The sequence below is a fragment of the Heterodontus francisci genome, chromosome 46 (assembly GCF_036365525.1).
Source record: "Heterodontus francisci isolate sHetFra1 chromosome 46, sHetFra1.hap1, whole genome shotgun sequence".
Lineage (NCBI taxonomy): Eukaryota > Metazoa > Chordata > Chondrichthyes > Heterodontiformes > Heterodontidae > Heterodontus > Heterodontus francisci.
In genome coordinates this window covers 19,462,539-19,488,482 of record NC_090416.1, presented here as the reverse complement: position 1 = coordinate 19,488,482, position 25,944 = coordinate 19,462,539, and the positions used below count along the sequence as shown (strand labels likewise).

Below are 25,944 nucleotides of genomic sequence, written 5' to 3'. Positions count from 1 at the left end.
ATAATTCATTCATGGGATGTGGGCGTCACTGGCTAGGCCAGCATTTATTGCCCATCCCTAATTGCCCTCGAGAAGGTGGTGGTGAGCTGCCTTCTTGAACCGCTGCAGTCCGTGTGAGGTAGGTATACCCACAGTGCTGTTAGGAATGGAGTTCCAGGATTTTGACCCAGCGATAGTGAAGGAATGGCGATATAGTTCCAAGTCAGGATGGTGTGTGACTTGGAGGGGAACTTGCAGGTGGTGGTGTTCCCATGTATTTGCTGCCCTTGTCCTTCTAGTTGGTAGAGGTTGCGGGTTTGGAAGGTACTGTTTGAGGAGCCTTGGTGCGTTGCTGCACTGCATCTTGTAGATGGTACACACTGCTGCCACTGTGCGTCGGTGTTGGAGGGAGTGAATGTTTGTGAATGGGGTGCCAATCAAGCAGGCTGCTTTGTCCTGGATGGTGTCGAGCTTCTTGAGTGTTGTTGGAGCTGCACCAATCCAGGCAAGTGGAGAGTATTCCATCACACTCCTGACTTGTGCCTTGTAGATGGTGGATAGGCTTTGGGGAGTCAGGAGGTGAGTTACTCGCCGCAGGATTCCTAGCCTCTGACCTGCTCTTGTAGCCACAGTATTTATATGGCTACTCCAGTTCAGTTTCTGGTCAATGGTAAAGCCTGGCTACCCGACCCGAACCCAACAAAACCGAATACATGAGTCGGGGTTGGGTTGGGTTGGATCGAAATTCCGAGTCCAGCATTCGGACTCGGGTTGGGTTGGGCTGGACACTGCTTCTGGGAAGTCATGGGATCAGGCTTACCCATGATTCCCCACACCTCCAGCTGCAGGAAGAGAAATTCGCGTTGGGTCAGGTGCGAAAATAATTTGAAGGGCTCAGGCTTGGGTCGGGTTTTAATTTTATACCCGAACCAGGCTTTAGTGAATGGTAGCTGCCAGGATGTTGATGGTGAAGGATTCAACGATGGTAATGCCATTGAACATCAAGGGGAGATGGTTAGATTCTCTCTTGTTGAAGATGGTCATTGCCTGGCACGTGTGTGGCATGAATGTTACTTGCCACTTATCAGCCCAAGCCTGGATATTGTCCAGGTCTTGCTGCATTTCTACACAGACTGCTTCAGTATCTGAGGAGTTGCAAACGGTGAACATTGTGCAATCATCAGCGAACATCCCCACTTCTGACCTTATTATTGAAGGAAGATCATTGATGAAGCAGCTGAAGATGGTGGGGCCCAGGAGACTATGGCGGGTCCCTGCAGCATGTCGGTATTAACAGGCGTTCCCCAGGAGTGGGTCATCATTAACAGGGGTTCCCATGGAGTGGGTCAGCATCAACAGGGGGTCCCCGGGAGTGGGTCAGCATCAACAGGGGGTCCCCGGGAGTGGGTCAGTATTTTCAGGGGGTCCCCGGGAGTGGGTCATCATTAACAGGGGTTCCCCGGGAGTGGGTCATCATTAACAGGGGTTCCCCGGGAGTGGGTCATCATTAACAGGGGTTCCCCGGGAGTGGGTCTGCATTAACAGGGGTTCCCCGGGAGTGGGTCTGCATTAACAGGGGTTCCCCGGGAGTGGGTCTGCATTAACAGGGGTTCCCCGGGAGTGGGTCTGCATTAACAGGGGTTCCCCGGGAGTGGGTCTGCATTAACAGGGGTTCCCCGGGAGTGGGTCTGCATTAACAGGGGTTCCCCGGGAGTGGGTCATCATTAACAGGGGTTCCCCGGGAGTGGGTCATCATTAACAGGGGTTCCCCGGGAGTGGGTCATCATTAACAGGGGTTCCCCGGGAGTGGGTCATCATTAACAGGGGTTCCCCGGGAGTGGGTCATCATTAACAGGGGGTCCCCGGGAGTGGGTCATCATTAACAGGGGGTCCCCGGGAGTGGGTCATCATTAACAGGGAGTCCCCGGGAGTGGGTCATCATTAACAGGGGTTCCCCGGGAGTGGGTCATCATTAACAGGGGTTCCCCGGGAGTGGGTCATCATTAACAGGGGTTCCCCGGGAGTGGGTCATCATTAACAGGGGTTCCCCGGGAGTGGGTCATCATTAACAGGGGTTCCCCGGGAGTGGGTCATCATTAACAGGGGTTCCCCGGGAGTGGGTCATCATTAACAGGGGTTCCCCGGGAGTGGGTCATCATTAACAGGGGTTCCCCGGGAGTGGGTCATCATTAACAGGGGTTCCCCGGGAGTGGGTCATCATTAACAGGGGTTCCCCGGGAGTGGGTCATCATTAACAGGGGTTCCCCGGGAGTGGGTCATCATTAACAGGGGTTCCCCGGGAGTGGGTCATCATTAACAGGGGTTCCCCGGGAGTGGGTCATCATTAACAGGGGTTCCCCGGGAGTGGGTCATCATTAACAGGGGTTCCCCGGGAGTGGGTCATCATTAACAGGGGTTCCCCGGGAGTGGGTCATCATTAACAGGGGTTCCCCGGGAGTGGGTCATCATTAACAGGGGTTCCCCGGGAGTGGGTCATCATTAACAGGGGTGCCCCGGGAGTGGGTCATCATTAACAGGGGTTCACCGGGAGTGGGTCATCATTAACAGGAGGTCCCCGGGAGTGGGTCATCATTAACAGGGGGTCCCCGAGAGTGGGTCATCATTAACAGGGGGTCCCCGGGAGTGGGTCTGCATTAACAGAAGGTCCCCGGGAGTGGGTCTGCATTAACAGAAGGTCCCCGGGAGTGGGTCAGTATTTTCAGGGGGTCCCCGGGAGTGGGTCATCATTAACAGGGGTTCCCCGGGAGTAGTTCACCATTAACAGTGGTTCCCCGGGAGTGGGTCTGCATTAACAGTGGTTCCCCGGGAGTGGGTCTGCATTAACAGTGGTTCCCCGGGAGTGGGTCTGCATTAACAGGGGTTCCCCGGGAGTGGGTCTGCATTAACAGGGGTTCCCCGGGAGTGGGTCTGCATTAACAGGGGTTCCCCGGGAATGGGTCTGCATTAACAGGGGTTCCCCGGGAGTGGGTCTGCATTAACAGAAGGTCCCCGGGAGTGGGTCAGTATTTTCAGGGGGTCCCCGGGAGTGGGTCATCATTAACAGGGGTTCCCCGGGAGTAGTTCACCATTAACAGTGGTTCCCCGGGAGTGGGTCTGCATTAACAGTGGTTCCCCGGGAGTGGGTCTGCATTAACAGGGGTTCCCCGGGAGTGGGTCTGCATTAACAGGGGTTCCCCGGGAGTGGGTCTGCATTAACAGGGGTTCCCCGGGAGTGGGTCTGCATTAACAGGGGTTCCCCGGGAGTGGGTCTGCATTAACAGGGGTTCCCCGGGAGTGGGTCTGCATTAACAGGGGTTCCCCGGGAGTGGGTCTGCATTAACAGGGGTTCCCCGGGAGTGTCATCATTAACAGGGGTTCCCCGGGAGTGTCATCATTAACAGGGGTTCCCCGGGAGTGGGTCATCATTAACAGGGGGTCCCAGGGAGTGGGTCATCATTAACAGGGGGTCCCTACGAGTGGGTCAGTATTTACAGGGAGTCCCCGGGCCTGGCTCAGTATTTACAGGGGGTTCCCAGGCCTGGGTCAGTATTTACAGGGAGCCCCCGGGTGTGGGTCAGTATTTACAGGGGGTCCCCGGGAGTGGGTCAGTATTTACAGGGAGTCCCCGGGAGTCGGTCAGTATTTACAGGGAGTCCCCGGGAGTGGGTCAGTATTTACAGGGAGTCCCCGGGAGTGGGTCAGTATTTACAGGGAGTCCCCGGGAGTGTGTCAGTATTTACAGGGAGTCCCCGGGCCTGGGTCAGTATTTACAGGGGGTCCCCGGGAGTGTGTCAGTATTTACAGGGAGTCCCCGGGCCTGGGTCAGTACATATTCTTGGTCTCTCCTCTCTGAAGACCAGTCTGTAGTCAGTTTCGTTCTGCTTGCCGATGCTACCTACCTGAATGCCTTGTACATTGGCCTGTACCAACAGACAAAGGAGCAGGGGGTGAACAGGAGAAGCCAGAGGATAGAGAGGCCAAAGTGCGTTCCGACTTCGACATTAACCGTGAACCAGGCAAGGCTGCCCAGGAGATTGAAGAAGAGAACGCCCGAACTCACTGTGAACACAGAAGGACACCCGTTAAACATTATATCACCAGTCAGCACCCAGCCACCTTCCCCTCACTGCTTATCGGTCTCCCCTTCTCAAAGATGCGAGATAGGGTTAGTGAGGGAGGTAAGGAAGCAATGTTAGTGACATTGGGAGTGTCAAAACTGACATGCTCAGCAGCGAGTGACACAATAATGCTGGGTACCTCCGGGCATACCCTGAGAACAGAAGAACAAAAGAAATAGGAGCTGGAGTAGGCCATTCGGCCCCTTGAGCCTGTTCCGCCATTCAATAAGATCATGGCTGCTCTGATTGTGGCCTTAACTCCACTTTCCTGCTGACCTCCCCCATAACCCTGGACTCCCTTATAGATCAAAAATCTGTCTAACTCAGCCTTGAATATATTCAATGACCCAGCCTCCACTGCTCTCTGGGGAAGAGAATTCCAAAGATTAACAACCTGCTGGGAGAAGAAATTCCTCATCTCCGCCTTAAATGGGAGAGCCCTTATTCTGCAACTGTGCCCCCCAGTTCTAGATTCTCCCAAGGAGAACATCCTCTCAGTATTTACCTTATCAAGTGCCCTCAGAATCTTATACATTTCAATAAGATCACCTCTCATTCTTCTAAACTCCAATGAGTACAGGCCCAACCTGCTCAACCTTTCCTCATAAGACAAACCCTTCATCCCAGGAATCAGCCGAGTGAACCTTCTCTGAACTGCTTCCAGTGCAAGTATATCCCTCCTTAAATAAAGAGACCAAAACTGTACACAATACTCTAGGTGCAGTCTCACCAATGTCCGCTACTGCTGTAACAAGACTGCCCTACTTTTATATTCCATCCCCCTCGCAATGAAGTCCAACATTCCATTTGCCTTCCGAATTACTTGCTGAACCTGCATGTTAACTTTTTGTGATTCATGGACAAGGACACCCAGATCCCTCTGTACTGCAGCATTCTACAGTGTCTGTCCATGTAAATAATATTCAGTTTTCCGATTCTTCCTTCCAAAGTGGACAACCTCACATTTTCCCATATTATACTCCACCTGCCAAATCTTTGCCCACTCACTCAACTGATCTATATCCCTTTGTATCCTCCTCACAATGTGCTTTCTTACTGAGCTTTGTATCGTCCTCAATACAGTCAGTGGCTTCATCCAAGTCATTGAAAATTTAAAAATTAAAAATTTAATTTTCTGACAACACAAAGATAGGTAGGAAAGTAACTTGTGAAAAGCATATAAGGGGTCTAACAAAGGGATATAGATAGGTTAAATGAGTGGGCAAAGACCTGGCAAATGGAGTATAATGTGGGAAAGTGGGAAATGCAGAGCTCTGAGATGCAGAGGGATCTGGCTGTCCTAGTGTGCAGGTACAGAAAGTAATTAGGAAAGCTAATAGAATGTTATCGTTTATCACGAGGGGGATTGAATACAAAAGTAGAGAGGTTATGCTTCAGCTATACAGGGCATTGGTGAGACCACATCTGGAGTACTGTGTAGAGTACTGGTCTCCTTATTTAAGGATGGATGTAAATGTGTTGGAGGCAGTACAGAGAAGGTTTACTAGACTAATACCTGGAATGGGTGGGCTGTGTTACGAGGAGAGATTGGACAGGCTAGGCTTGTATCCACTGGAATTTAGAGTAAGAGGTGACTTGATTGAAACATATAAGATCCTGAGGGGTCTTGACAGGGTGGATGTGGAAAGGATGTTTACCCTTGTGGGAGAATCTAGAACTAGGGGTCACAGAGATGAGGAGAAATTTTTTCTCTCAGAGGGTGATGAGTCTTTGGAATTCTCTTCCTCAAAAGGCGGTGGAAGCAGAGTCTTTGAACATTTTTAAGGCAGTGACAGATAGATTCTTGATAAGCAAGGGGGTGGAAGGTTATCGGGGGTAGGTGGGAATGTGGAGTAATCAGTTCAGCCATGAACGTATTGAATGGCGGAGCAGGCTCGAAGGGCCGAGTGGCCTACTCCTGTTCCTAATTCGTATGTATGTTCGTGTATTAATATAGATGGTAAATAGTTGAGGCCCCAGCACTGATCCTGTGGCACTCCACTAGTTACAGTTTGCCATCCTGAAAAAGACCCATTTATCCTGACTTTCTGTTTCCTGCTAGATCATTAATCCTCTATCCATGTTAATATATTACCCCCAATACCATCAGCTCTTATCTTGTGTAGTAACCTTTTCTGTGGCACCTTATCGAATGTCTTTTGGAAATCCAAATACACTACATCTACAGGTTCCCCTTTATCCACACTGCTTGGTACATCCTCAAAGAAATCTAATAAATTTGTCAAACACAATTGCCCTTTCACAAAATCACGTTGATTTTGCCCGACTGTATTATGATTTTTCTAAATGACCCACGACTACCACTTTTAGAATGGATTCGAGCATTTTCCCTATGAAAGATGTTAGGCTAACTGGCCTCGAGTTTCCAGCTTTCTGTCTCCCTCCTTTCTTGAACAGAGGTGTTGCATTTGCCATTTTCCAGTCCACTGGAACTTTCCCAGAATCTAGAGATATTGCGGACTCAGTTAATGTTGATAGTTTTTCCAGTACTCACACATCCACAGGTAGTACATCACAGTGACAGTCTTCTGAACATCAAGGGGAATGTCTGCCTTGATGTCATGATAGAAGCAGGGTTTAACTGGGCAGAAGGAAGGTAGCGGAGGCCAATTATTTACAGTTGCTGAAATCAAAACAATATTTACTTTAGTCCACATCTACAGACAAAAAATCTAGCATTTACTTTTTTACTCAAGTTGGTGCTGATCACCACGAATAAAACTTGCATTTAAACCATCCTGTCCCCATCAAACACTCCCAGGACAGGTACAGTACGGAGTTAGATACAGAGTAAAGCTCCCTCTACACTGTCCCCATCAAACACTCCCAGGACAGGTACAGCACGGGGTTAGATACAGAGTAAAGCTCCCTCTACACTGTCCCCATCAAACACTCCCAGGACAGGTACAGCACTGGGATTGGCTGCTCTCTGATTTGGGAGCCTGAGTGCATCAACGAGGTGCAGCTGACTGTGGCTGTGTGCACAGGTTGGAGGCTGTAGTCTGTGTGACTGCTGCAAGAGGGAGATTCAAACTGAAACAAAAGTTTGTTCCAAATTTCAACAAAGGAAGGAAGGCGAAGAACTGGAAGCTCTTTTGTGAGTTTGTTTCATCCTGAAGTCTTTTTCATTGATTGTTGGGGGTGGGGAAAGAAGAGACCTGAAGACCTTGGGTGGGGCTGCATTGTTCAATAGGGAGCTCCTGTGTTTAACATCTTTGGATAGGGAGCTCCCTCCCCACCCCAACTACTAAGCCTGGGACAGCTGGAGCTGCCCAGGTGAAGAGACTTCTCTTCTCTTTTCTCATCTGAACATCGAAGGAGGCGTGTGCCTTGGCAGCTTACAGCTGACCCAGGAAGACATCACCCCACCCTCCCAACTGGAAGACCAGCTACAAGACTTCTTTAAAATACCAACAAAGACTGATTCCTCCTGGCCTTCCTCTCTCTCAGCCTCTTCCCCTGTGCTACATCCTTTAAATGTTGCTTTTTTGATTTATTGTATTTGCTCTTTTTTTTTCTCTCAGCAAAGTGCCTGTAACTCTTCTACCCCATGACTTCTCAGTCCTCTCTGGTGACGGGGCCCTCCTATGCTGCAGCAGCTGCGACAGCTGCTCCTGTGGCCCCGTCACCATTTAAAATCTTAACATCAAAGCATGGGGTGAAGAGTTACACTCATCCTAATATGACTATTGAGGCTTGTGTTAAGGCAATGGCCGTGGTTGTCGGCCCCTCGGCCATTGTTGCAGCCTCAAAGATGTATGGGAAGGCTGTGTTCTTCCTGAAGACCGAGCGGGCGGTGTCCCTCGCCCTAAGTACGGGGCTCACAGTGGGTGGGATTTTCCTGCCAGTGGACCCTCTGGGGGCCACTGCACATCGGGTAACCTTGTCGAACGTCCCACCCTTCATTCCTGATGAGCTCTTCCACCCCCACCTACACCATCTGGGGGAGGTGAGGTCAGGGATCACCCCAGTCCCACTCGGTCTTCGGGAGCACAGCCTCCAGCATGTGTACTCCTTCCGCCGCCAGCTATTCATGCAGCTGGCGCGGGAGGAGGTCTTGGAGGGCCACTTCGGTATAGAGTTTCAGGGGACGGCCAACCGCGTCTTCTGGACCTCGGATGGGGCGCGGTGCCACGTCTGGAGGGGGGTGGGGCATGTTCGTAAGAACTGCCCCAACCTCCCGGCCGCCAGCTCCACCTCGGCGGCCCAGAGTGGTTCCACAGCACCTCCTCCCACTCCCCCCACACATCCAATAGATGCCGCTCAGTCGGTTCCGGAGGCTGTGGTTTTCACAACCTCCGGCGGGGAGGGGAGCGTCCGTCCGAGCAGAAGGAAGACGCGGGGAAAAAAGAAACATCATGAGGCGCGTCCCCTGGACACTTTGACTCAACCCGAGCCTGAGCTCAACCCAAAGCCCATTCCCATGGAATCCACCTGTCCCAGGGCTGGGCTCAGGCCCAGGGTGACTAAAAAGGAAAAAAAGGGTGCGGAGGCGGAGGCCTCTGATGACATGGAGGTCTCTGAGCCTCCGCGCCCTAGTGGGAAAAAGAGGAGAAGGCACCCCTCCACAGAAATAACACAGGGCCCTGAGGTGCAGGGCCCATCTGTTGGAAGGGAGCTGTCTCCTGTTTCGGGTCCCCAGGTTTCCCCTACCGCCACCACCAAGGCTGCAAAGTCCGGGCAGGAGCTCCCTATTCCTCAGGATGGAGGGGAGGGGAAGGCCCCGGTACATGAGGCCCCTCCTGAAGGAGTAAGTGGGGCCCTGCTTGTGGTGGGGGAGCCTGGGGACGCCGCCCATTCCGCCACTGCTACTGGGTCGGGTGCCCTGAATGAAGGGGAGGGCGACGCCCCAGAGGGTGAGCCCTCCCAGCCAGAGTCCACCACCAACCAGGAGACACCCGACCTGGTGAAAACTGAGAATGCTGACCCATCTGCTGGACCTGTGGGTGCTGGCAGAGCGGGAGATGGCCTCCTCTCTCCGCCTCCGGTCTCGGCTCTGGCTGGATTTCCGGAGTCGGGATCTTATGTCTCCCCGGACCATTCGTTGGCCTGGGGACGGAGGTGGAGGGGGGTCCTGGGCTGCTGGCACCCACAGGCTCCAGTTTTACAATAGAACCCAGAGAGGACTCCTCCGCCATCGATCCTGGGGGTGGGATCGTGACGGAGGCGGGATCAGCTGGCACGGCCGGGACGTCTGCCCTACAGTGTGTGGTGGATGTGTCGGCCGCTGGCGGTGACGACCCGGAGGAGGATGGGGATTCGCTGTGGGGCACGGAGGATGATCTTCATTCCATCGCCAGTGAGGTGGTGGAGTCCCTCGTGCCTCCCATCGAATCTCCTCTCATCCCCACGGCGGAACTCTGGGATTTCCTCGCGGCTTGCCGCAATAAAGTTCAGCTGGCCCTCGGCCGTTGGTCGAATCTGGAGCTGATCATCCAGTCCGTCCGTGCCGCCCTTAAGAAAGCAGGCAAGCGCGCGGGCGTGAAACTGGTTGAGAGGTGCCGTTTTAATGTGTTCCTCAATGGGTTGCTGGGGGAGTGGAGGGCCAGGTGCACTTCCACTCCCTCCTCCAGGTGAGGTGTTGGTGACGGTTTTTAAGTACCTTTGACATGAAGATAACCATAGCCAGCCTCAACATCAACGGCAGCAGGGGGTCTCACCGCAGATTTCACAATCTCTCAGTCCTTAGGGAAGGGAGATACGCAGTGAGCTTTCTGCAGGAAACCCACACCGTTCCGGGAGACGAAGCCACCTGGCTCCTGGAGTGGCAGGGTGGGGTCTACATGAGTCACCTCACCCCTATTTCTAGTGGGGTGGCTATCTTGTTGGCCCCGACTTTTCAGCCGGAGATCTTGGGGGTCAAGGATCTAGTGCCGGGCAGCTTGCTCCACCTCGCCGTTCGCCTGGGTAGCGTGCCGCTCCACTTTGTGAACGTGTACGCGCCCAGGCCCGCGCGTTGCAAGCGCGCTTCTTTGAAGAAGTGTCCGCTCTCTTGAGCTCCATCGATAGCAGCGAGTGCATCATCCTCGGGGGGGATTTTAACTGCACCCTCGAGGTGGGAGATCACTCCGGTCCCCAGCGCGGCCAAGCGTCGGTGGAGAAGTTGAGGGGACTGATCAGCTCCCTTAACTTGGTGGACGTCTGGCGGAATCTCCATCCCGACTCCAGCGCCTTCACCTGGAGGTCTGGAGGAGGAGTGTCGCGAATCGACCGCCTCTACTTTTCGCAGGCGTACGTCTCCCGCGTGTCGGCGGCCTCCATGCGGCTGGTGCCGTGCTCGGACCACCGCCTGGTGTGGGCGGAGTTCACTCCACACGCGGGCGGGGTCCGCGTACTGGCACTTTAACAACCGGCTGCTGGAGGACGAGCGATTTCGGGACTCGTTCTGTCGATTCTGGGCCGACTGGAGAAGGAAGCAGGGGGGCTTCCCCTCCTTGAAGCTATGGTGGGATGTGGGCAAGACTCACATCCGTGTCTTCTGTCAGGAGTACGCGAAGGGGTCGACCAAGAGGCGGGAGGCCGAGATCGGGCGCCTTGAGAGGGAGGTGCTCGACTTGGAGTCCCGCCTCAGTCAAGCCGTCGTGGACCCGGCCCTGTGGCAGGCGTACAAAGAGAAGAAGGGCGCGCTGAGGGACCTGCAGCTCATAGGGTCCCGAGGCGCGTACGTGAGGTCGCGGATCCAGATCCTGGAAGATTTGGACCTCACCTTTTATCTACTCGCTGGAAAAATGGCGCGGGAGGTCCGTAAGCAGCTCGTCGAGCTGTTGGCCGACGACGGATCCTCCATCACGGATCCGGAGGGAATGGGCCTCTTGGCCCGTACTTATTACAGTGCGTTGTTCTCTCCGGATCCGTCCAGCGAGGATGCGCGCAGAGTTTTGTGGGAGGACCTGCCGCAGGTCAGCCCGGAGGGCGCTGAAAGATTGGAGGCTCCGCTCACGTTGGCGGAGCTGACTGGTGCCCTCCACCAGCTCTCACGGGGCAAATCCCCAGGGCTGGACGGGCTGACCGTGGAGTTCCTCAGGGCATTCTGGGACGTCCTGGGGGACAATTACACGCGGGTCCTGGGGGAAAGCCCGGCGATCACCGATGCTCAGTTTGGGTTCCGCCAGGGCCACCCTATTCCAGACCTCATTACAACCTTGGTCCAAACGTGGACAAAAGAGCTGAACTCAAGAAGTGAGGTGAGGTGAGAGTGACTGCCCTTGACATCAAGGCAGCATTTGACTGAGTATGGCATCAAGTAGCCCTAGCAAAACAGAGGTCAATGGGAATCAGGGGGAAACTCTCTACTGGTTAGAATCATATCTAACACAAAGGAAGATGGTTGTGGTTGTTGGGGGTCAATCATCTCAGCCCCAGGACATCACTGCAGGAGTTCCTGCGGACGACACAAAGGTTGGTGGAGTTGCGGATAATGATGAGGATTGTCAGATGATACAGCAGGATATAGATCGGTTGGAGACATGGGCGGAGAAATGGCAGATGGAGTTGAATCCGGACAAATGTGAGGGAATGCATTTTGGAAGGTCTGATACAGGTGGGAGGTATACAGTAAATGGCAGAACCCTTAGGAGTATTGACAGGCAGAGAGATCTGGGCGTACAGGTCCACAGGTCACTGAAAGTGGCAACGCAGGTGGATAAGGTAGTCAAGAAGGCATACGGCATGCTTGCCTTCATCGGTCGGGGCATAGAGTATAAAAATTGGCAAGTCATGCTGCAGCTGTACAGAACTTTAGTTAGGCCACACTTAGAATATTGCGTGCAATTCTGGTCGCCAGGGTACAGAGGAGGTTTACCAGGATTTTGCCTGGTCTGGAGGGCATTAGCTATGAGGAGAGGTTGGAAAAACTCTGATTGTTTTCACTGGAACGACGGAGGTGGAGGGGTGACATGATCGAGGTTTACAAAGTTATGAGCGGCATGGACAGAGTGGAGAGTCAGAAGCTTTTTCCCAGGGTGGAAGAGTCAGTTACTAGGGGACATAGGTTTAAGGTGCGAGGGGCAAAGTTTAGAGGGGATGTGCGAGGCAATATCTTTACACAGAGGGTGGTGAGTGCCTGGAACTTGCTGCCGGGGGAGATGGTGGAAGCAGATACGATAGCGACGTTTAAGAGACGTCTTGACAAATACATGAATAGGAAGGGAATAGAGGGATATGGGCCCCGGAAGTGCAGGTGTTAGTTTAGGCAGGCATCAAGATCGGCGCAGGCTTGGAGGGCCGAATGGCCTGTTCCTGTGCTGTACTGTTCTTTGTTCTTGTTCCTTAGGGTAGTGTCCTAGGCCCAACCATCTTCAGCTGCTTCATCAATGACCTTCCTTCAATCATAAGGTCAGAAGTGGGGATGTTCGCTGATGATTGCACAATGCTCAGCATCATTTACAACTCCTCAGATACTGAAACAAAACAAAACGTGCTGGAAATACTCAGCAGGTCAGGCAACATCTGTGGAGACAGAAGCAAAGTTAACATTTCAAGTTTGTGACCTTTCATCAGAACTGGCAAAGGTTTTAAGCAAGTGGTGGAGAGGGGAGCGGGGCACAGAACAAAGGGGAAGGTCCTCAGATACTGAAGCAGGCCGTGTACAAATGCAGCAAGACCTGGACAATATCCAGACTTGGGCTGTTAAGTGGCAAGTAACATTCGTGCCACACAAGTGCCAGGCAATGATGATCTCCAACAAGAGAGAACCTAACCATCTCCCCTTGACATTCAACAGCATCACCATCGCTGAATCCCCCACTATCAACATCCTGGGGGGGTTACCACCGACCAGAAATTGAACTGGACCAGTCACAGAAATACCGTGGCTACAAGAGCAGGTCAGAGGCTAGGAATCCTGCGGCGAGTAACTCACCTCCTGACTCCCCAAAGCCTGTCCACCATCAACAAGGCACAAGTCAGGAGTGTGATGGAATACTCTCCACTTGCCTGGATGGGTGCAGCTCCAACAACACTCAAGAAGCTCGACACCATCCAGGACAAAGCAGCCCACTTGATTGGCACCCCATCGACAAACATTCACTCCCTCCACCACCGACACACAGTGGCAGCAGTGTGTACCATCTGCAAGATGCACTGCAGCAACACACCAAGCCTCCTTCGACAGCACCTTCCAAACTCACGACCTCTCCCACCTAGAAGGACAAGGGCAGCAAATACATGGGAACACCACCACCTGCAAGTTCCCCTCCAAGCCACACACCATCCTGACTTGGACTGCAGCAGTTCAAAAAGGCAGGGTAAGCTAGCGATGCACACGTCCCATGAAGTGAATAAAAAAACTCACTTAGTCCCACTCCCTCCACCTTTTTCTCGCAGCCCTGCAATTCTTTTTTCATGTGCTTCTCCAAATCCCTTGTGAAAGCTACGATTGAATCTGCCTCCACCACACTCTCAGGCACTGCATTTCAGATCCTACCCACTCACAGCGCCAAGAGGTTTTCCCTCAGGTTGCCTCTGCTTCTTTTGCGAATCACCTTAAATCGGTGTCCTCTGGTTCTCGACCCTTCCATCCATGGGAACAATTTTTCCCTACCTACTTTGTCCAGACCCCTCATCATTTTGAACACCATTAGGGCGGCACAGTGGCGCAGTGGTTAGCACCGCAGCCTCACAGCTCCAGGGACCCGGGTTCGATTCCGGGTACTGCCTGTGTGGAGTTTGCAAGTTCTCCCTGTGTCTGCGTGGGTTTCCTCCGGGTGCTCCGGTTTCCTCCCACAAGCCAAAAGACTTGCAGGTTGATAGGTAAATTGGCCATTATAAATTGTCACTAGTATAGGTAGGTGGTAGGGAAATATAGGGACAGGTGGGGATGTTTGGTAGGAATATGGGATTAGTGTAGGATTAGTATAAATGGGTGGTTGGTGTTCGGCACAGACTCGGTGGGCCGAAGGGCCTGTTTCAGTGCTGTATCTCTAATCTAATCTAATCTAAAACTCCTCTCAACCTTCTCTTCTCCAAGGAGAACAGCCCCAGCTTCTCCAATCTATCCTTGAAACTGAACTTCCTCATCCCTGGAACCATTCTCGTCAATTTTTTCTACACTCTCTCCAATGCCTTCACATCCTTCCTAAAATGTGATGCCCAGACTGGACACAATATTCCAGTTGAGGCCAAACCAATGATTTATACAAGTATATCAAGTTTAGTACTCTGTGCCCCTATATATAAAGCCCAGGATCCTGACTGCTTTATTAACCACTTTCTCAATCTGTCCTGCAATCTTCAATGATTTGTGCATGTACACTCCCAGCTCCCTCTGCTTACACACCCTCTTTAGAATTATATCCTTTGTTATATTGCCTCTGCTTGTCCCTCCTACCAAAATGTACCAGTACATACTTCCCTGCGTTAAATTTCATCTGCCACTTGTCTGCCCATTCCACCAGCCTGTCTCTGTCCTCTTGAAGTCTATCACTATCCTCCTCACAGTTCACAATACATCCAAGTTTTGCGTCATCTGTAAATATTGAAATTGTGCCCTGTACACCCAAGTCTAGGTCATTAATACAGATCAAGAAAAGGAGGGGTCCTAACACCCAACCCCTGGGTAACCCCATTATATACCTTCCTCCGGTCCAAAAGACAACCGTTCACCACTACTATTTGTTTCCTGTCTCTCAGCCAATTTCATATCCATGCTGTTACTGTCTCTTTCATTCCATAGGCTTTAACTTTGCTGACAAGCCTGTTATGTGGCACTTTATCAAATGTCTTTTGGAAGTCCATGTACAACAACATCAACCCTCTCTGTTACCTCACCAAAAAACTCAAGCAAATTAGTTCAATATGATTTGCCTTTAACAAATCCATACTGTTTTCCTTAATTAATCCACATTTGTCCAACTGACTGTTAATTTTGTCCCAGATTATTGTTTCTAAAAGCTTTCCCACCACCAAGGTTAAACTGAATGGCCTGTAGTTGCTGGGCCCATCCTTACAGCCATTTTTGAACAAGGTTGTAACATCTGCAATTCTTCAGTTCTCTGGCACCACCCTTGAGTCGAAGAAGGAACATAAGAAATAGGAGCAGGAGTAGGCTATTCAGCCCCTCGTGCCTATTTTACCATTCAAGATCATGGCTAATCTGATTGTGGCCTTAACTCCACTTTCCTGCCAGTCCCCATAACCCTATACTTCCTTGTAGATCAAACATTTCCACCCTTACTTCCCTCAGTATCCTTGGGTGCACCTGATCTAGTCCTGGTGACTTACCACCTTTCAGTACAGTCAGCCTATCTAATACCTCCTCTTTATCAATTTTTAGCCCTTCCAGTGTCTCATCAACCTCTTTCACCATGACTTGGGCAGCATCTTCTTCCTTGGCAAAGACAGATGCAAAGAACTCATTTCATACCTCATCCATGCCCCCACCTCCATGCGCAAATCCACTTTGAGGTCCCTAATATTCCCTACCCCTCCTTTAACCACCCTTTTACTACTTATGGGTCTATAGACGACTTTTAGATTCCTTTTCATGTTAGCTGCCAGTCTCTTCTCATATTTTCTCTTTGCTTCTCATTTTTTTTCACTTCCCCTCTGAAGTTTCTATATTCAGCCTTGTTCTCGGTTATATTATCCTCCTGATATCTGTCATATGCGCCCTTTCTCTGCTTCATCTTACTCTCTATCTTTTTCGGCATGCAGGGAGCTCTGGATCTATTTGCTCTACCTTGCCCCTCGTGGGAATGTACCTGGACTGTACCCGAACTCTCTCTTCTTTAAAGGCGGCCCATTATTCAGTTACAGTTTTGCTTGCCAATTTTTGATTCCAATTTAGTTGGGTCAGATCTGTTCTCCCTTCCCCAATTAATTATTCTTACTCTGGATTGCTCCTTGTCCTTTTCCATAGCTAGCCTAAACTTTATGATGCTGTGGTCACTGTCCCCGAAATGTTCCCCTTTTAACAGAACCAGGTCTAGCAGTGCCTTCTTCCTTGTTGGTCTGGAAACATACTGCTTTTGAAAATTCTCCTGAACACAATTTAGAAACTCTTACCCCTCCCTGCTCTTTACACAGTCTACATCAGGGCAATTAAAGTCCCTCATTATAACGACTCTAGAATTCTTAAATGTCTCGAATTTCCTTGCAAATTTGTTCTTCTGGATGTTTCCCACTACTTGGTGGCCTATAGACTATACCGAGCAATGTAATGGTACCTCGATTGTTTCCTGACCTCTGGAAGTCTCAAAGGGGATTACAGACAATGAAGTACTTTTTGAAGTGTAGTCACTATTGCAATGTAGGGAATGTGATACCACTTTGCACATAGCAAGATCCCACAAAAAGAAATTTGATAATGACCAGAAAATGGTTTTCCAGGCATTCTTGTTGAGGGATAAATATTGACCCAGGACACCGGGGAGGCCTCCCCTGCTTTTGTTTGTATAGTAGCTGTAGGATTTTCTACATCCACCTGGGGGGGGGGGGGAAGCAGGAGCCTTGGCTTAATGTCTCATCTAAAAGACTGCCACTCCAACAGTGCGGCGCTCCCTCAGTACTGACCCTCCGACGCTCCCTCAGTACTGACCCTCCGACGCTCCCTCAGTACTGACCCTCCGACGCTCCCTCAGTACTGACCCTCCGACGCTCCCTCAGTACTGACCCTCCGACGCTCCCTCAGTACTGACCCTCCGACGCTCCCTCAGTACTGACCCTCCGACGCTCCCTCAGTACTGACCCTCCGACGCTCCCTCAGTACTGACCCTCCGAATCTCCCTCAGTACTGACCCTCCGACGCTCCCTCAGTACTGACCCTCCGACGCTCCCTCAGTACTGACCCTCCGACGCTCCCTCAGTACTGACCCTCCGACGCTCCCTCAGTACTGACCCTCCGACGCTCCCTCAGTACTGACCCTCCGACGCTCCCTCAGTACTGACCCTCCGACAGTGCGGTGCTCTCCCAGCACCGCCCCTCTCACAGTGAGAGTGATCCACGGTTGAATAGCACATCCATGCTCACACATACAAAGGGGTGCAACAGGAGGCCAGGTGTTTGTGCATGTCCAGATCCTGACGAGCACCAATGCTTTCAGGGGGAAAAGGCATTGAGCTTGTTTGGTGGAATCTTCTCCTGTAACAATGAACGATAACAGTGGCAGACTCTCGGGACTCACCGCTGGACGAGATGGCAGCGTTTCGTAACTCCCTCTCTTTCCGATCTAACTCAGCTGCTTTCCTCTCCAGCTCTTCCTGCTGCCTCAGCAGATCGGCCGTGTGAATTGTTGTTGGTTTCTGTAAAATCCCAAACAAAGTTTTAACAGCAATAACTTGGATTTATATAGCACCTTTAAAACAGCACAGGAGCACAAATAACAAGGTAGGACGACAGGTAGAGATAGCATTAGAGAATCTCTGAAAAGGAGAGCACAGAGGTTTAGGAAGGTTATTCCAAACCACAAGTAACAGGTGACAGGAAGCAGGTCACCATCTCCCACACAAATGAGCATGAGGCACACTAAAGGGGGAAGGGTGGTAAATGGAGAGGAGGTAGCATTGAGGGAACCTCAAGCTGCAGTTGTGCTCCCAATCAGAAATTCACAGAACAACTGGGGTGCTGCATTTAACCTGGCCAGGAGTTGAAGTAGATTTAAAGGAGTAAGAATGACATCAATGAAGGAAATCATGCTCTCCTTATCCCAGACCAGGGCTCCTTATAAAAAGGCAGAGCAGGAGGATCCCATCCTATTGCACAGCTCAGTCAGAGCAGTGAGCAGTACGGGTGGAGTCTCAGACCTGGGTTCCATATGTCCTCAGTTCAGAGCCCGGGTGGGGTGGGGTGGGGCAGGGCCTCACCAGGCAGGAGATTAAAGTCAGTACAGTTTATAAACCACAGACCTGGGTTCCATATGTCCTCAGTACAGAGCCCGGGTGGGGTGGGGTGGGGCAGGGCCTCACCAGGCAGGAGATTAAAGTCAGTACAGTTTATGAACCACATTCCTGGGTTCCATATGTCCTCAGTACAGAGCCCGGGTGGGGTGGGGTGGGGTGGGGCAGGGCCTCACCAGGCAGGAGATTAAAGTCAGTACAGTTTATAAACCACAGACCTGGGTTCCATATGTCCTCAGTACAGAGCCCGGGTGGGGTGGGGCAGGGCCTCACCAAGCAGGAGATTAAAGTCAGTACAGTTTATGAACCACAGACCTGGGTTCCATATGTCTTCGGCTCCACTGGGCTCTGCTTCCTGACGGTGTGACAAGCTGGCGGTGCAGAGGGTCGCTCAGGAGGCTGGCCTGCAGGCAACGGAGTCGTCATGCTGGCTGTAGGGTGGTATGGAGGAGGAGGCTGAAAGACCAAAACAAAAGTCAGTACACGCACGCATACCATCCCCATTCACTGCCAGTCCATGTACACACACACTGTCCCCATTCACTGCCAGTCCCTGTACACACACACTGTCCCCAATCACTGCCAGTCCCTGTACACACACACTGTCCCCATTCACTGCCAGTCCCTGTACATACACCGTCCCCATTCACTGCCAGTCCCTGTACACACACACTGTCCCCAATCACTGCCAGTCCCTGTACACACACACTGTCCCCAATCACTGCCAGTCCCTGTACACACACCGTCCCCATTCACTGCCAGTCCCTGTACACACACACTGTCCCCATTCACTGCCAGTCCCTGTACACACACACTGTCCCCAATCACTGCCAGTCCCTGTACACACACACTGTCCCCATTCACTGCCAGTCCCTGTACACACACACTGTCCCCAATCACTGCCAGTCCATGTACACACACACTGTCCCCAATCACTGCCAGTCCATGTACACACACACTGTCCCCAATCACTGCCAGTCCCTGTACACACACACTGTCCCCATTCACTGCCAGTCCCTGTACACACACACCGTCCCCATTCACTGCCAGTCCCTGTACACACACACCGTCCCCATTCACTGCCAGTCCCTGTACACACACACCGTCCCCATTCACTGCCAGTCCCTGTACACACACACCGTCCCCATTCACTGCCAGTCCCTGTGCACACACCGTCCCCATTCACTGCCAGTCCCTGTGCACACACTGTCCCCATTCACTGCCAGTCCCTGTACACACACAGTCCCCATTCACTGCCAGTCTGTACACACACAGTCCCCATTCACTGCCTGTCTGTACACACACAGTCCCCATTCACTGCCTGTCTGTACACACACAGTCCCCATTCACTGCCTGTCTGTACACACACAGTCCCCATTCACTGCCTGTCTGTACACACACAGTCCCCATTCACTGCCTGTCTGTACACACACAGTCCCCATTCACTGCCTGTCTGTACACACACAGTCCCCATTCACTGCCTGTCTGTACACACACAGTCCCCATTCACTGCCTGTCTGTACACACACAGTCCCCATTCACTGCCTGTCTGTACACACACAGTCCCCATTCACTGCCTGTCTGTACACACACAGTCCCCATTCACTGCCTGTCTGTACACACACAGTCCCCATTCACTGCCTGTCTGTACACACACAGTCCCCATTCACTGCCTGTCTGTACACACACAGTCCCCATTCACTGCCTGTCTGTACACACACAGTCCCCATTCACTGCCTGTCTGTACACACACAGTCCCCATTCACTGCCTGTCTGTACACACACAGTCCCCATTCACTGCCTGTCTGTACACACACAGTCCCCATTCACTGCCTGTCTGTACACACACAGTCCCCATTCACTGCCTGTCTGTACACACACAGTCCCCATTCACTGCCTGTCTGTACACACACAGTCCCCATTCACTGCCTGTCTGTACACACACAGTCCCCATTCACTGCCTGTCTGTACACACACAGTCCCCATTCACTGCCTGTCTGTACACACACAGTCCCCATTCACTGCCTGTCTGTACACACACAGTCCCCATTCACTGCCTGTCTGTACACACACAGTCCCCATTCACTGCCTGTCTGTACACACACAGTCCCCATTCACTGCCTGTCTGTACACACACAGTCCCCATTCACTGCCTGTCTGTACACACACAGTCCCCATTCACTGCCTGTCTGTACACACACAGTCCCCATTCACTGCCTGTCTGTACACACACAGTCCCCATTCACTGCCAGTCCCTGTGCACACACAGTCCCCATTCACTGCCTGTCTGTACACACACACACAGTCCCCATTCACTGCCTGTCTCTACACACACACACAGTCCCCATTCACTGCCTGTCTCGACACACACACACAGTCCCCATTCACTGCCTGTCTCTACACACACACACAGTCCCCATTCACTGCCTGTCTCTACACACACACAGTCCCCATTCACTGCCTGTCTCTACACACACACACAGTCCCCATTCACTGCCTGTCTCTACACACACACACAGTCCCCATTCACTGCCTGTCTCTACACACACACACAGTCCCCATTCACTGCCTGTCTCTACACACACACACAGTCCCCATTCACTGCCTGTCTCTACACACACACACAGTCCCCATTCACTGCCTGTCTCTACACACACACACAGTCCCCATTCACTGCCTGTCTCTACACACACACACAGTCCCCATTCACTGCCTGTCTCTACACACACACACAGTCCCCATTCACTGCCTGTCTCTACACACACACACAGTCCCCATTCACTGCCTGTCTCTACACACACACAGTCCCCATTCACTGCCTGTCTGTATACACACACAGTCCCCATTCACTGCCTGTCTGTATACACACATACCGTCCCCATTCACTGCCTGTCTGTACACACACACAGTCCCCATTCACTGCCTGTCTGTACACACACACAGTCCCCATTCACTGCCTGTCTGTACACACACACAGTCCCCATTCACTGCCTGTCTGTACACACACACAGTCCCCATTCACTGCCTGTCTGTACACACACACAGTCCCCATTCACTGCCTGTCTGTACACACACACAGTCCCCATTCACTGCCTGTCTGTACACACACACAGTCCCCATTCACTGCCTGTCTGTACACACACACAGTCCCCATTCACTGCCAGTCCCTGTACACACACACCGTCCCCATTCACTGCCAGTCCCTGTACACACACACCGTCCCCATTCACTGCCAGTCCCTGTACACACACACCGTCCCCATTCACTGCCAGTCCCTGTACACACACACCGTCCCCATTCACTGCCAGTCCCTGTACACACACACTGTCCCCATTCACTGCCAGTCCCTGTACACACACACTGTCCCCATTTACTGCCAGTCCCTGTACACGCACACTGTCCCCTTTCACTGTCTGTCTGCACACACACACAGTCCCCATTCACTGCCTGTCTGTATGCACACACACAGTCCCCATTCACTGCCTGTCTGTATGCACACACACAGTCCCCATTCACTGCCTGTCTGTACACACACAGTCCCCATTCACTGCCTGTCTGTACACACACACAGTCCCCATTCACTGCCTGTCTGTACACACACAGTCCCCATTCACTGCCTGTCTGTACACACACACAGTCCCCATTCACTGCCTGTCTGTACACACACACAGTCCCCATTCACTGCCAGTCCCTGTGCACACACAGTCCCCATTCACTGCCTGTCTGTACACACACACACAGTCCCCATTCACTGCCTGTCTGTACACACACACACAGTCCCCATTCACTGCCTGTCTCTACACACACACACAGTCCCCATTCACTGCCTGTCTCTACACACACACACAGTCCCCATTCACTGCCTGTCTCTACACACACACACAGTCCCCATTCACTGCCTGTCTCTACACACACACAGTCCCCATTCACTGCCTGTCTGTATACACACACAGTCCCCATTCACTGCCTGTCTGTATACACACACACCGTCCCCATTCACTGCCTGTCTGTATACACACACACCGTCCCCATTCACTGCCTGTCTGTACACACACACAGTCCCCATTCACTGCCTGTCTGTACACACACACAGTCCCCATTCACTGCCTGTCTGTACACACACACAGTCCCCATTCACTGCCTGTCTGTACACACACACAGTCCCCATTCACTGCCTGTCTGTACACACACACAGTCCCCATTCACTGCCTGTCTGTACACACACACAGTCCCCATTCACTGCCTGTCTGTACACACACACAGTCCCCATTCACTGCCTGTCTGTACACACACAGTCCCCATTCACTGCCTGTCTGTACACACACACACAGTCCCCATTCACTGCCTGTCTGTATATACACACACACAGTCCCCATTCACTGCCTGTCTGTACACACACACACAGTCCCCATTCACTGCCTGTCTGTACACACACACACAGTCCCCATTCACTGCCTGTCTGTACACACACACACAGTCCCCATTCACTGCCTGTCTGTACACACACACAGTCCCCATTCACTGCCAGTCCCTGTGCACACACAGTCCCCATTCACTGCCTGTCTGTACACACACACACAGTCCCCATTCACTGCCTGTCTGTACACACACACACAGTCCCCATTCACTGCCTGTCTCTACACACACACACAGTCCCCATTCACTGCCTGTCTCTACACACACACACAGTCCCCATTCACTGCCTGTCTCTACACACACACAGTCCCCATTCACTGCCTGTCTGTATACACACACAGTCCCCATTCACTGCCTGTCTGTATACACACACACCGTCCCCATTCACTGCCTGTCTGTATACACACACACCGTCCCCATTCACTGCCTGTCTGTACACACACACAGTCCCCATTCACTGCCTGTCTGTACAGACACACAGTCCCCATTCACTGCCTGTCTGTACACACACACAGTCCCCATTCACTGCCTGTCTGTACACACACACAGTCCCCATTCACTGCCTGTCTGTACACACACACAGTCCCCATTCACTGCCTGTCTGTACACACACACAGTCCCCATTCACTGCCTGTCTGTACACACACACAGTCCCCATTCACTGCCTGTCTGTACACACACACAGTCCCCATTCACTGCCTGTCTGTACACACACAGTCCCCATTCACTGCCTGTCTGTACACACACACACAGTCCCCATTCACTGCCTGTCTGTATATACACACACACAGTCCCCATTCACTGCCTGTCTGTACACACACACACAGTCCCCATTCACTGCCTGTCTGTACACACACACACAGTCCCCATTCACTGCCTGTCTGTACACACACACACAGTCCCCATTCACTGCCTGTCTGTACACACACACAGTCCCCATTCACTGCCTGTCTGTACACACACACAGTCCCCATTCACTGCCAGTCCCTGTGCACACACAGTCCCCATTCACTGCCTGTCTGTACACACACACACAGTCCCCATTCACTGCCTGTCTCTACACACAGACACAGTCCCCATTCACTGCCTGTCTGTATGCACACACAGTCCCCATTCACTGCCTGTCTGTATACACACACTCCGTCCCCATTCACTGCCTGTCTGTACACACACACAGTCCCCATTACACAATCTTGCTCTTGCTACCTAGTTGAGCCTCTTTGCTCCCAAGTGCCTCAACTGGCAGACTGCTCGTGTTATGCCAGCCGAGTGAACTGGAGCCTGATCCCAAAACATGCAGATCCAGTGTGAGCAGGTGGACTCTGAGCCATCAGGATCTCACTCACCTGAAGCAGGGCTCTCTCTGTGCCAGTCTATATAAATGTGTGAACCAAGCACCTTCTCTGTGTGTCTCAGTGCCTCTTCAGCATCTCTCACTCCTGCCGTTTGCAGCTGCAGGTCAGTTTCCAGTAACCGGGTTGGGAAGGAGGGTCAGTACTGAGGGAGTGCTGCACTGTCGGAGGGTCAGTACTGAGGGAATGCCGCACTGTCGGAGGGTCAGTACCGAGGGAGCGCCGCACTGTCGGAGGGTCAGTACTGAGGGAGTGCTGCACTGTCGGAGGGTCAGTACTGAGGGAGCCCCGCTCTGTCGGAGGGTCAGTACTGAGGGAGTATACGAACATACGAATTAGGAACAGGAGTAGGCCACTCGGCCCTTCGAGTCTGCTCCGCCATTCAGTCAGTTCATGGCTGAACTGATTACTCCACATTTCCATCTACCCCCGATAACCTTCCACCCCCTTGCTTATCAAGAATCTATCTACCTCTGCCTTAAAATGTTCAAAGACTCTGCTTCCACCGCCTTTTGAGGAAGAGAGTTCCAAAGACTCACGACCCTCTGAGAGAAAAAATTTCTCCTCATCTCTGTCTTAAATGCGTGATCGCTTATTTTTAAACAGTGACCCCTAGTTCTAGATTCTCCCACAAGGGTAAACATCCTTTCCACATCCTCCCTGTCAAGACCCCTCAGGATCTTATATGTTTCAATCAAGTCACCTCTTACTCTTCTAAATTCCAGTGGATACAAGCCTAGTCTGTCCAATCTATCCTCATAAGACAACCCGCCCATTCCAGGTATTAGTCTAATAAACCTTCTCTGTACTGCCTCTAACGCATTTACATCCTTAAATAAGGAGACCAGTACTGTACACAGTACTCCAGATGTGGTCTCACCAATGCCCTGTATAGCTGAAGCATAACCTCCCTACTTTTGTATTCGATTCCCCTCGTGATAAACGATAACATTCTATTAGTTTTCCTAATTACGTGCTGTACCTGCACACTAACCTTTTGCGATTCATTCACTAGGACACCCAGATCCCTCTGCATCTCAGAACTCTGCAATCTCTCACCATTTAGATAATATGCTTCTTTTTTATTCTTCCTGCCAAAGTGGACAATTTCATACTTTCCCACATTATACACTATTTGCCAGATCTTTGCCCACTCACATAACCTATCTATATCCCTTTGTAGCCTCCTTATGTCCTCTTCACAACTTACTTTCCTACCTACCTTTGTGTCATCAGCAAATTTAGCAACCATACCTTCAGTCCCTTCATCCAAGTCATTGATATAAATTGTAAAAAGTTGAGGCCCAGCACTGATCCCTGTGGTACACCACTCATTACATCTTGCCAACCAGAAAATGACCCATTTTTGCCTATTGTTTCCTGTTAGCTAACCAATCTTCTATCCATGCCAATATGTTACCCCCTACACCATGAGCTTTTATTTTCTACAATAACCATTGATGTGGCACCTTATCAAATGCCTTCTGGAAATCTAAGTACAATATATCCACTGCTTCCCCTTTATCCACAGCACATGTAACTCCCTCAAAGAACTCCAATAAATTGGTAAAGCATGATTTCCCTTTCACAAAACCATGTTGACTCTGCCTGATTACATTGAATTTTTCTAAATGTCCTACTATAACATCTTTAATAATAGCTTCTAACATTTACCCTAAGATAGATGTTAAGCTAACTGGCCTGTAGTTTCCTACTTTCTGTCTCCCTCCCTTTTTGAATAAAGGAGTTACATTCGCTATTTTCCAATGTCTAATGGAACCTTCCCCGAATCTAGGGAATTCTGGAAAATGAAAACTAACGCATCAACTATCTCACTAGCCACTTCTTTTAACACCCTAGGATGAAGTCCATCAGGACCTGGGAACTTGTCAGCCAACAGCTCCAACAATTTGCTCAGTCCCACTTCCCTGGTGATTGTAATTTTCTTGAGTTCCTCCCTCCCTTCCATTTCCTGACTTACAGCTAATTCTGGAATGTTATTTGTAACCTCAATAGTGAAAACTGATGCAACATATCTGTTCAATTCATTTGCCATCTCTTATTAATTAATTATTCCCCAGACTCACTTTCTATAGGACCAACACTCACTTTGTTAACTCTTCACTTTTTAAAATATTTATAGAAACTCTTACTATCTGTCTTTATATTTCTAGCTAGCTTTCTCACGTACTCTAATTTCATCTTCCTTATCAATCTTTGTCATT

General features: G+C 51.3%; 1 protein-coding gene across 3 annotated transcripts in view; it reads right to left on the bottom strand.

The window, feature by feature from the left end:
• LOC137356992 (secretory carrier-associated membrane protein 3-like) overlaps positions 1–25,944 on the bottom strand; it is a 69,178-nt gene that overhangs the window by 6,077 nt on the left and 37,157 nt on the right. For all 3 annotated transcript variants that reach the window (XM_068022917.1, XM_068022918.1, XM_068022919.1), the window contains 4 exons: positions 18,267–18,407; positions 17,240–17,357; positions 6,613–6,741; positions 3,879–4,038 (listed from right to left, as the gene is read on the bottom strand). In XM_068022917.1, the coding sequence (XP_067879018.1) occupies positions 3,879–4,038; positions 6,613–6,741; positions 17,240–17,357; positions 18,267–18,407 (548 nt within the window). The remainder of the gene's footprint in view (positions 1–3,878; positions 4,039–6,612; positions 6,742–17,239; positions 17,358–18,266; positions 18,408–25,944) is intronic.